Source organism: Oncorhynchus mykiss, chromosome 4, assembly GCF_013265735.2.
Source record: "Oncorhynchus mykiss isolate Arlee chromosome 4, USDA_OmykA_1.1, whole genome shotgun sequence".
NCBI classification, from domain to species: Eukaryota; Metazoa; Chordata; class Actinopteri; order Salmoniformes; family Salmonidae; genus Oncorhynchus; species Oncorhynchus mykiss.
Window position 1 is genome coordinate 46826927 of NC_048568.1, and position 12492 is coordinate 46839418.

General features: G+C 45.5%; 1 protein-coding gene across 1 annotated transcript in view; it reads right to left on the reverse strand.

The window, feature by feature from the left end:
• LOC118964506 (hormonally up-regulated neu tumor-associated kinase-like) overlaps positions 1-11617 on the reverse strand; it is a 33432-nt gene extending 21815 nt beyond the window's left edge. The window contains exons 1-3 of the mRNA XM_036976491.1: positions 11357-11617; positions 8188-8310; positions 6361-6462 (exon numbers count right to left, since the gene is read on the reverse strand). Coding sequence (XP_036832386.1) covers positions 6361-6462; positions 8188-8310; positions 11357-11617 — 486 coding nt within the window. The remainder of the gene's footprint in view (positions 1-6360; positions 6463-8187; positions 8311-11356) is intronic.
• Positions 11618-12492: the final 875 nt, after the last annotated feature.

The following is a 12492-nucleotide window of genomic DNA, read 5'->3' on the forward strand; positions in this document are numbered from 1 at the left end:
TTTAACTTTTGTATAATATCTAATCCACTTGCTTTGACAAGGTTAACATATGTTTCAAATGCCAATAAAACCCTAAAATTGAATTGAAATGGAGTTGATTTTAATTGAGAGACAGAGTGAGATATCCTCAGGTTTAGAAACTGTTGCTGCTATGTGCTGTACTTCATGATGCGTTGTGTGCACATTGCAGTTGTGTGTGCATGTGTGTGGGTGTGTAGGTGCGTGCGTCCTGTGTGTGTGTGTGTGTGTGTGTGTGTGTGTGTGTGTGTGTGTGTGTGTGATTTTCCATGTCTGTGTGTGTGTGTGCCAGTGTTAGAGTTAGATGGTTAACTAGCACTACACCTTCCTAGCTTCTCTGATTCTGTCCTTTCCAGTAGCTCTCTTTACTACAAACCAACAGGGTGGCCTATATGACGGAAACCAAAAGGGTTGCCTACATGATGAAACAAACAGAGTGGCCTACATGACGAACCAACAGGGTGGCCTTCATGATGAAACAAACAAAGTGGCCTACATGATGAAACCAACAGGGTGACCTACATGATGAAACCAACAGGGTGGCCTACATGATGAAACCAACAGGGTGGCCTACATGATGAACCAACAGGGTGGCCTACATGACGAAACCAACAGGGTGGCCTATATGATGAAACCAACAGGGTGGCCTACATGATGAAACCAACAGGGTGGCCTATATGATGAACCAACAGGGTGGCCTACATGATGAACCAACAGGGTGGCCTACATGATGAACCAACAGGGTGGCCTACATGATGAACCAACAGGGTGGCCTACATGATGAACCAACAGGGTGGCCTTCATGATGAAACAAACAGAGTGACCTGGTTAAATAAAGGTGTTCTCAACTAGCCTACCTGGTTAAATAAAGGTGTTCTCAACTAGCCTACCTGGTTAAATAAAGGTGTTCTCAACTAGCCAACCTGGTTAAATAAAGGTGTTCTCAACTAGCCTACCTGGTTAAATAAAGGTGTTCTCAACTAGCCTACCTGGTTAAATAAAGGTGTTCTCAACTAGCCAACCTGGTTAAATAAAGGTGTTCTCAACTAGCCTACCTGGTTAAATAAAGGTGTTCTCAACGAGTCTACCTGGTTAAATAAAGGTGTTCTCAACTAGCCTACCTGGTTAAATAAAGGTGTTCTCAACTAGCCTACCTGGTTAAATAAAGGTGTTCTCAACTAGCCTACCTGGTTAAATAAAGGTGTTCTCAACTAGCCTACCTGGTTAAATAAAGGTGTTCTCAACTAGCCTACCTGGTTAAATAAAGGTGTTCTCAACTAGCCTACCTGGTTAAATAAAGGTGTTCTCAACTAGCCTACCTGGTTAAATAAAGGTGTTCTCAGCTAGCCTACCTGGTTAAATAAAGGTGTTCTCAACTAGCCTACCTGGTTAAATAAAGGTGTTCTCAACTAGCCTACCTGGTTAAATAAAGGTGTTCTCAGCTAGCCTACCTGGTTAAATAAAGGTGTTCTCAACTAGCCTACCTGGTTAAATAAAGGTGTTCTCAACTAGCCAACCTGGTTAAATAAAGGTGTTCTCAACTAGCCAACCTGGTTAAATAAAGGTGTTCTCAGCTAGCCTACCTGGTTAAATAAAGGTGTTCTCAGCTAGCCTACCTGGTTAAATAAAGGTGTTCTCAACTAGCCTACCTGGTTAAATAAAGGTGTTCTCAACTAGCCTACCTGGTTAAATAAAGGTGTTCTCAACTAGCCCACCTGGTTAAATAAAGGTGTTCTCAACTAGCCTACCTGGTTAAATAAAGGTGTTCTCAACTAGCCTACCTGGTTAAATAAAGGTGTTCTCAACTAGCCAACCTGGTTAAATAAAGGTGTTCTCAACTAGCCTACCTGGTTAAATAAAGGTGTTCTCAACTAGCCCACCTGGTTAAATAAAGGTGTTCTCAACTAGCCTACCTGGTTAAATAAAGGTGTTCTCAACTAGCCAACCTGGTTAAATAAAGGTGTTCTCAACTAGCCTACCTGGTTAAATAAAGGTGTTCTCAACTAGCCAACCTGGTTAAATAAAGGTGTTCTCAGCTAGCCTACCTGGTTAAACAAAGGTGTTCTCAACTAGTCTACCTGGTTAAATAAAGGTGTTCTCAACTAGCCCACCTGGTTAAATAAAGGTGTTCTCAACTAGTCTACCTGGTTAAATAAAGGTGTTCTCAGCTAGCCTACCTGGTTAAATGAAGGTGTTCTCAACTAGCCCACCTGGTTAAATAAAGGAAAAACATACGACATAATACAATCCATGTACACAAACAACAAGTGTGTGGATAAAATAGGCAAAAAACACACATTTCTTTCCACATGGCCATGGGGTGAGACAGAGATGCAGCTTAAGCCCCACCTTCTTCAACATATATATTAACGAATTGGTGAGGGCGCTAGAACAGTCTGCAGCACCTACTAGAATCTGAAGTCAAATGTCCACTGTTTGCTGATGATCTGTTGCCTTTGTCACCAACCAATGAGGGCCTACAGCAGCACCTAGATCTTCTGCACAGATTCTGTCAGACCTGGGCCCTGACAGTAAATCTCAGTTAGACCAAAATAATGGTGTTCCAAAAAAAGGTCCAGTCGCCAGGACCACAAATACAAATTCCATCTAGACACCGTTGCCCTAGAGCACACAAAAAACTATGCATACCTCGGCCTAAACATCAGCGCCACAGGTAACTTCCACAAAGCTGTGAACGATCTGAGAGACAAGGCAAGAAAGGCCTTCTATGCCATCAAAAGGAACATAAAATTCAACATACCAATTAGGATCTGGCTAAAAATACTTGAATCAGTGATAGAACCCATTGCCCTTTATGGTTGTGAGGTCTGGGATCCGCTCACCAACATAGACTTCACAAAATGGGACAAACACCAAATTGAGACTCTGCATGCCAAATTCTGCAAATACATCCTCCGTGTACAATATAGAACACCAAATAATGTATGCAAAGTGGAATTAGGCCAATATCTAGTTGTCAAAATCCAGAAAAGAGACATTCAATTCTACAACCACCTAAAAGGAAGCGATTCCCAAACCTTCCATAACAAAGCCATCACCTACAGAGAGATGAACCTGGAGAAGAGTCCCCTAAGCAAGCTGGTCCTAGGGCTCTGTTCACACAAACACAAACATACCCCACAGAGCCCCAGGACGGATAAACACAATTAGACCCAACCAAATCATGAGAAAACAAAAAGATAATTACTTGACACATTGGAAAGAATTAACAAAAAACAGAGCAAACTAGAATGCTATTTGGCCCTAAACAGAGAGTACACAGTGGCAGAATACTTGTCCACTGTGACTGACCCAGACTCAAGGAAAGCTTTGACTATGTACAGACTCAGTGAGCATTTTGATAAACTCCCATATCTACTGGGTGAAATACCACAGTGTGCATCACAGCAGCAAGATTTGTGACCTGTTTTCACAACAAAAAGGTCAACCAGTGAAGAATAAACACCATTGTAAATACTTTAACCATTTGTAAATAAATACTTTAACCATTTGTACATTGTTACAACACTGTATATATGCATAATATGACATTTGAAATGTCTTTATTCTTGTGGAACCTCTGTGAGTTTGAAGTTTGCTGTTCATTTTTTCTTTTCTTTTATTATTTATTATTTAACTTTTGTATAATATCTAATCCACTTGCTTTGACAAGGTTAACATATGTTTCAAATGCCAATAAAACCCTAAAATTGAATTGAAATGGAGTTGATTTTAATTGAGAGACAGAGTGAGATATCCTCAGGTTTAGAAACTGTTGCTGCTATGTGCTGTACTTCATGATGCGTTGTGTGCACATTGCAGTTGTGTGTGCATGTGTGTGGGTGTGTAGGTGCGTGCGTCCTGTGTGTGTGTGTGTGTGTGTGTGTGTGTGTGTGTGTGTGTGTGTGTGTGTGTGTGTGTGTGTGTGTGTGTGTGTGATTTTCCATGTCTGTGTGTGTGTGTGCCAGTGTTAGAGTTAGATGGTTAACTAGCACTACACCTTCCTAGCTTCTCTGATTCTGTCCTTTCCAGTAGCTCTCTTTACTACAAACCAACAGGGTGGCCTATATGACGGAAACCAAAAGGGTTGCCTACATGATGAAACCAACAGGGTGGCCTACATGATGAACCAACAGGGTGGCCTACATGATGAAACCAACAGAGTGGCCTACATGATGAAACAAACAGAGTGGCCTACATGACGAACCAACAGGGTGGCCTACATGATGAAACCAACAGGGTGGCCTACATGATGAACCAACAGGGTGGCCTACATGATGAAACAAACAGGGTGGCCTACATGATGAACCAACAGGGTGGCCTACATGATGAAACAAACAGAGTGGCCTACATGATGAACCAACAGGGTGGCCTACATGATGAAACCAACAGGGTGGCCTACATGATGAACCAACAGGGTGGCCTACATGATGAAACCAACAGGGTGACCTACATGATGAAACCAACATGGTGGCCTACGTGACGAAACCAACAGGGTGGCCTACGTGACGAAACCAACAGGGTGACCTACATGATGAAACCAACAGGGTGGCCTACATATTGAAACCAACAGGGTGACCTATATGATGAAACCAACAGGGTAGCCTATATGATGAAACCAACATGGTGGCCTATGTGACGAAACCAACAGGGTTTTCTACATGATGAAACCAACAGGGTGGCCTACATGATGAAACCAACCGGGTGGCCTACATGATGAAACCAACAGGGTGACCTACATGATGAAACCAACAGGGTGGCCTACATGATGAAACAACAGGGTGGCCTACATGATGAACCAACAGGGTGGCCTACATGATGAACCAACAGGGTGGCCTACATGATGAACCAACAGGGTGGCCTACGTGATGAAACCAACAGGGTGGCCTACATGATGCTGACCTCTATATGATGAAACCAACAGGGTGGCCTACGTGATGAAACCAACAGGGTGGCCTACATGATGAACCAACAGGGTGGCCTACATGATGAAACCAACAGGGTGGCCTACATGATGAACCAACAGGGTGGCCTACATGATGAACCAACAGGGTGGCCTACGTGATGAAACCAACAGGGTGGCCTACATGATGCTGACCTCTATATGATGAAACCAACAGGGTGGCCTACGTGATGAAACCAACAGGGTGGCCTACATGATGAACCAACAGGGTGGCCTACATGATGAAACAACAGGGTGGCCTACATGATGAAACCAACAGGATGGCCTACATGATGAACCAACAGGGTGGCCTACGTGACGAAACCAACAGGGTGACCTACATGATGAAACCAACAGGGTGGCCTACATATTGAAACCAACAGGGTAGCCTATATGATGAAACCAACAGGGTTTTCTACATGATGAAACCAACAGGGTGACCTACATGATGAAACCAACAGGGTAGCCTATATGATGAAACCAACATGGTGGCCTACGTGACGAAACCAACAGGGTTTTCTACATGATGAAACCAACAGGGTGGCCTACATGATGAAACCAACAGGGTGGCCTACATGATGAAACCAACAGGGTGGCCTACATGATGAAACCAACAGGGTGACCTACATGATGAAACCAACAGGGTGGCCTACATGATGAAACAACAGGGTGGCCTACATGATGAACCAACAGGGTGGCCTACATGATGAACCAACAGGGTGGCCTACATGATGAACCAACAGGGTGGCCTACGTGATGAAACCAACAGGGTGGCCTACATGATGCTGACCTCTATATGATGAAACCAACAGGGTGGCCTACGTGATGAAACCAACAGGGTGGCCTACATGATGAACCAACAGGGTGGCCTACATGATGAAACCAACAGGGTGGCCTACATGATGAAACCAACAGGGTGGCCTACATGATGAAACCAACAGGGTGACCTACATGATGAAACCAACAGGGTGGCCTACATGATGAAACCAACAGGGTGGCCTATATGATGAAACCAACAAGGTGGCCTACATGATGAAACCAACAGGGTGGCCTACATGATGAAACCAACAGGGTGGCCTACATGATGAAACCAACAGGGTGGCCTATATGATGAAACCAACAGGGTGGCCTACATGATGCTGACCTCTATATGATGCTGTGTGTGTGTGTGTGTGTGTGTGTGTGTGTGTGTATGTGTGTGTGTGTGTGTGTGTGTGTGTGTGTGTGTGTGTGTGTGTGTGCGCGTGTGTGTGTGTGTGTGTGTGTGTGTGTGTGTGTGTGTGTGTGTGTGTGTGTGTGTGTGTGTGTGTGTGTGTGCATGTGTGTACTGACCTGTGTATGATGCCGTGTGTGTGTAGGTGCTCCACAGCTGAGAGGATCTGTCGTGTGTATCTCCTGACTTCTCTCTCCTCCAGACGTTTCTTCTCACAGATTCGGTCCATCAGATCTCCTCCAACACACAGCTCCATCGCCATGTAGTAACTGTTCTCTGTCTCCAGGGTCTGAGGGGAGAGAGAGGGAGAGACTGTGTGTGGGTGTCTACATGGCTTTGTGTGTGTGTGTGTATTTGTGTGGCTGTGTGTGTGTGTGTAGTTGTGTGGCTGTGTGTGTTGTTGGGGGATAATCAGAATTAGTTGGGTAACAGATAAGATGTTTTATTTTCATGATATGCTTATGAGTTACTTATCATCAGAATGTATCTTGTTGTACTATAGTGGTGGCCAGTTGCAGTCATCTGTTCTCTGTCATGGGGTCAGTTATTTGGGCCGCAGAGAGGGGAGGGGTCAAGCTTGTCTTCGTATGTAAACATATCTTTTAAATCAATTATCTCTTGGCTCCACAATGTCTGTGTGCCAGTCACTGTGTCTCTGTGATCTTGTCAAGATAGGATGGATTTGATATATGCCTGTTGATATGGAGGATTTGTTTTATGGTTCTGAGTTTGAGAAAAGAACATAGTTTAGGAGACAAAGCTGAACGATAAATTATAGCCAATGCTGTCTGGCTATGTGTGTCTTTGCTATAAAGGATCTCAGTTGCAATGTGTAAGGGACTCTCAGAGAATTCATTTATAGACACTGAATTGATCTGAGAGTCACAGGGTTGTGATGGAGCTCATATAATTAAAGATGGACTTTATGATAACTCTGACTTGTGTGTGGTTTGCTCTCATGATTTGGTAAATACAGGACATTTCCACGACAGTGTGAGTGTAGTGTGTAGTTTGTGTGTGTGTGTAGTTTTGTGGCTGTGTCTGTGTGTGTAGTTGTGTGGCTGTGTGTGTGTAGGTGTGTGTGTGTGTGTGTAGTTTTGTGGCTGTGTGTGTGTGTGTAGTTGTGTGGCTGTGTGTGTGTGTAGTTTTGTGGCTGTGTGTGTGTGTGTAGTTGTGTGGCTGTGTGTGTGTGTAGTTGTGTGTGTGTGTGTGTGTGTAGTTGTGTGTGTGTGTGTGTGTAGTTGTGTGTGTGTGTGTGTGTGTGTAGTTGTGTGGCTGTGCGTGTGTGTATAGTTGTGTGGCTGTGTGTGTGTGTGTGTGGTTGTGTGGCTGTGTGTGTGTGTGGTTGTGTGGCTGTGCGTGTGTGTGTAGTTGTGTGGCTGTGTGTGTGTGTGTAGTTGTGTGGCTGTGTGTGTGTGTGTGTGGTTGTGTGGCTGTGTGTGTATGTAGTTGTGTGGCTGTGTGTGTGTGTGTGTGTGTAGTTGTGTGGCTGTGTGTGTGTAGTTGTGTGGCTGTGTGTGTGTGTGTGTAGATTTGTGGCTGTGTGTGTGTGTGTGTAGTTGTGTGGCTGTGTGTGTGTGTGTAGTTTTGTGGCTCTGTGTGTGTGTGTGTAGTTGTGTGGCTGTGTGTGTGTGTGTAGTTGTGTGGCTGTGTGTGTGTGTAGTTGTGTGTGTGTGTGTGTGTGTGTGTGTGTAGTTGTGTGGCTGTGCGTGTGTGTGTAGTTGTGTGGCTGTGGCTGTGTGTGTGTGTAGTTGTGTGGCTGTGGCTGTGTGTGTGTGTAGTTGTGTGGCTGTGTGTGTGTGTGTGTGTGGTTGTGTGGCTGTGTGTGTGTGTGTGGTTGTGTGGCTGTGGCTGTGTGTGTGTGTGTAGTCGTGTGGCTGTGCGTGTGTGTGTAGTTGTGTGGCTGTGTGTGTGTGTGTGGTTGTGTGGCTGTATGTGTGTGTGTGGTTGTGTGGCTGTGGCTGTGTGTGTGTAGTTGTGTGGCTGTGTGTGTGTGTGTGTGTGTGTATCTTACCTCCAGTAGAACTACTATATGAGGATGTCTGACCATCTGGTGAATACGAGGTTCTCTCTTCATATTCTTTAGAACGTATGAGTCCTGCCTCGCCTTCTTCTTATCAATCACCTTGATGGCCACCTGACACAGACACAGTCAACACAACACAGTCAACACAACATAGTCAAAACAACACAGTCAATGTAATACAGTCAACACAGTCAAAACAACACAGTCAATGCAATACAGTCAACACAGTCAAAACAACACAGTCAATGCAATACAGTCAACACAGTCAAAACAACACAGTCAATGCAATACAGTCAACACAGTCAAAACAACACAGTCAATGCAATACAGTCAACACAGTCAACACAACACAGTCAATACAAAACAGTCAACACAGTCAACATAACACAGTCATTACAACACAGTTATAGCTACACGCTTAACACAGTCACCACAACAGTCAATTAAACACCATCAATACAACACAGTTAAAACTACACACTTAACATAATCACTACAATAGTCAATTAAACACCATCAATACAACACAGTCAACACACCACAGTCAATACATGACAGTCAATACAGCACAGTCAATACAACACAGCCAATTCAAGGCTCTCCCCCCTTTCCCTTTGGCAAATCTGAACATAACTATGTCCTCCTGATTCCTGCTTACAAGAAAAAAGGTCAATCAGGAAGTGCCAGTGATGCACTCAATGTGACAATGATCTGATGAAGAGGATGCTACAGGACTGTTTTGCTAGCGCAGACTGCAATATGTTCCGGGACTCATCCGATAACATTTACAAGTTTACCACATCAGTCACTGTCTTCATTAATAACTGCATCGACGACGTTGTACATACTGTACATATCCCAACCAGAAGCCATGGATTACAGGCAACATCCTGAGCTAAAGGGTAGAGTGGGACACTAAAAGTGGGACACTAATCCGGACGCTTATAAGAAATCCTGCTACGCCCTCCGACAAACCATTAAACAGGCAAAGTGTAAATACTAGTAATATCAAATCCTACTTCACCGGCTCTGACACTCGTCGGATGCAAACTATTACGGAATACAAAGGGAAACCCAGCCAAGAGCTGTCCAGTGACGTGAGCCTACCAGATGTGGCAAATGCCTTCTCTGCTCGAGGCACACAACACTGAACCATGCGTGAGGGCACCAATTGTTCCGGATGACTGTGTGATCGCGCTCTCCAAAGCCGATGTGAGTAAAACCTCCAATTTGCATACCGCCATAACAGATCCACAGATGATTCAATCTCTATTGCACTTCACACTGCCCTTTCCCACCTGGACAAAATGAAGACCTATTTGAGAATGCTATTCATTGACTACAGATCAGCATTCAACACCATAGTGCCCTCAAAGCTCATCACTAAGCTAAGGACCCTGGGGCTAAACATCTCCCTCTGCAACTGGATCCTGGACTTCCTGACGGACCGCCCCCCAGGTGGTAAGTGTAGGCAACAACACATCCGCAATGCTGACCCCCAACACAGGGGCCTCTCAGGGGTGCGTGCTCAGTCCCTTCCTGCATTCCCTGTTCACTCATGACTGCATGGACAGGCACGACTCCAACCGTCATTACGTTTGCAGATGACACAACAGTCGTAGGCCTGATTACCGACAATGAAGAGACAGCCTATAGGGAGTATCTCGGACCTGCCTGGTGTGTTCCTTGTTCTTCATGATGCTCTCTGCGCTTTTAATGGACCTCTGAGACTATCCCAGTGCAGGTGCATTTATACGGAGACTTGATTACACACAGGTGGATTGTATTTATCATCATTAGTCATTTAGGTCAACATTGGATCATTCAGAGATCCTCACTGAACTTCTGGAGAGAGTTTGCTGCACTGAAAGTAAAGGGGCTGAATAATTTTGCACGCCCAATTTTTCAGTTTTTGATTTGTTAAAAAAGTTTGAAATATCCAATAAATGTCGTTCCACTTCATGATTGTGTCCCACTTGTTGTTGATTCTTCACAAAAAAATACAGTTTTATATCTTTCTGTTTGAAGCCTGAAATGTGGCAAAAGGTCGCAAAGTTCAAGGGGGCCGAATACTTTCGCAAGGCACTGTATATAACACAGTCAATACAACACAGTCAATATAACACAGTCAATACAACACAGTCTATATAACACAGTCAATACAACACAGTACAACACAGTCAATAGAGGTATAAACCAAGCCTCCAGATTTAGCTGAGTTGAACCAGCTGTAACAGAGGTTCAAATGAACAAGACTGAAGCAAAAAAATACATCTGAGGTCATCGCTATGGAGACCAGGTCACATACACAGACTAGTGGTTAGAGACTCACTGAACCGCACCACCATCCCAGAACCCCTCTGCAGGGAAGTCTAGTGGTTAGAGACTTCCTGATCCACACCACCATCCCAGAACCCCTCTGCAGGGTAGTCAAGTGGTTTGAGACTTCCTGATCCACACCACCATCCCAGAACCCCTCTGCAGGGAAGTCTAGTGGTTAGAGACTTCCTGATCCACACCACCATCCCAGAACCCCTCTGCAGGGTAGACTAGTGGTTAGAGACTTCCTGATCCACACCACCATCCCAGAACCCCTCTGCAGGGAAGTCTAGTGGTTAGAGACTTCCTGATCCACACCAACATCCCAGAACCCCTCTGCAGGGAAGTCTAGTGGTTAGAGACTTCCTGATCCACACCACCATCCCAGAACCCCTCTGCAGGGTAGACTAGTGGTTAGAGACTTCCTGATCCACACCACCATCCCAGAACCCCTCTGCAGGGTAGTCAAGTGGTTCGAGACTTCCTGATCCACACCACCATCCCAGAACCACTCTGCAGGGTAGTCTAGTGGTTAGAGACTTCCTGATCCACACCACCATCCCAGAACCCCTCCGCAGGGTAGTCTAGTGGTTAGAGACTTCCTGATCCACACCCCCATCCCAGAACCCCTCTGCAGGGTAGTCTAGTGGTTAGAGCGTTTGGCCAGTAATCGAAAGGTTGCTGATCGAATCCCCGAGCTGACAACGTTCTGCCCCCGAACAAGGCAGTTAACCCACTGTTCTTAGGCTGTCATTGAGAATAAGACTTTGTGAACTTGAGGTACTTGAGAACTGACTTGCCTAGTTAAATACAGGTAAAATAAAACAAAAAAAAGTACCTTTTCTCCTGTGCTGATGTGTAGCCCCTCCATGACCTTAGCAAAGGAGCCCTTGTTGATCATCTTCCCCACCAGATAGGAGCCCACCCGTTTGGAGTGAGGGAAGCTCCTCAGAAGCTCCCTGGGGACCTTCAGACAGGAGTGGGCATGTCGCTCTCTACCCAGCCCAGAGGCCTCCAACTGGTTCACAATGCCACCACACTCCCCCTCACCCACCACACCTCCACCCTCCACATACTCTGCCTTTGTTGCTGATGGCATTAGGGCCTGTACATAAGCTCATATACGCTCATACACTTCCACACACACACACAACCGTACACACAGACACTCCCACTCACTCACAACTATAAACACACACATACCAGGCCACCTCACACACCACAAGCACATAAATACTCACATGTACGCACGCCAGTCCCACACACAAACACACTTTCCTCTCAACAGTCACGCAGCACCTCTCTCTCACACTCAGACACCGAGCAGGAAGAGGAGCTGGTGGAATGAAGGAATAGAATAGTCTCTTCTCTACAGGTGAGAGTCTCTTAGTTCCAGCAAGAAAATATCCTTCGCTTCCAATTCCAATCTCCTCTTTATCAGGTGCAGCTCTCGCCGATGAAGCGCTCTGTCTCTCTCTGTCAACTGGCTCTGCTCTCTCTCTCTCTCTCTCTCTCTCTCTCTCTCTCTCTCCCTCCCTCTCTCTCTCCCTCTCTCTCTCTCTCTTTCTCTCTCTCTCTCTCTGGCAGTTAGTGGATGCTCCTAGGTCACAGCCGGAGACACCCTACACCGTAATTACCCCCCTACACATACACAGGCACACACACACACACGCACACGCACACACACACACATCCACATATACACACACATATGCTCTCTCTCTCTCTCTCTCTCTTTGTCTCCCTCTCTCTCTGTCTCCCTCTCTCTCTGTCTACCCCTCTCTCTCTCTCTGTCTATCTCTCTCTCTGTCTCTCTCTCTGTCTCTCTCCCTCTCTCTCACTCTCTCTCTCCCTCTGTCTCTCACTTTTACTCCAGGAGCCCTACACGTAACAAACAGGTGTTACAGCCTTGGTGTTGGTGTGTGTGGTGTGTGTTGTGTGGTGTGTGTGTCATTGTGCAGCAGACAGAATCTG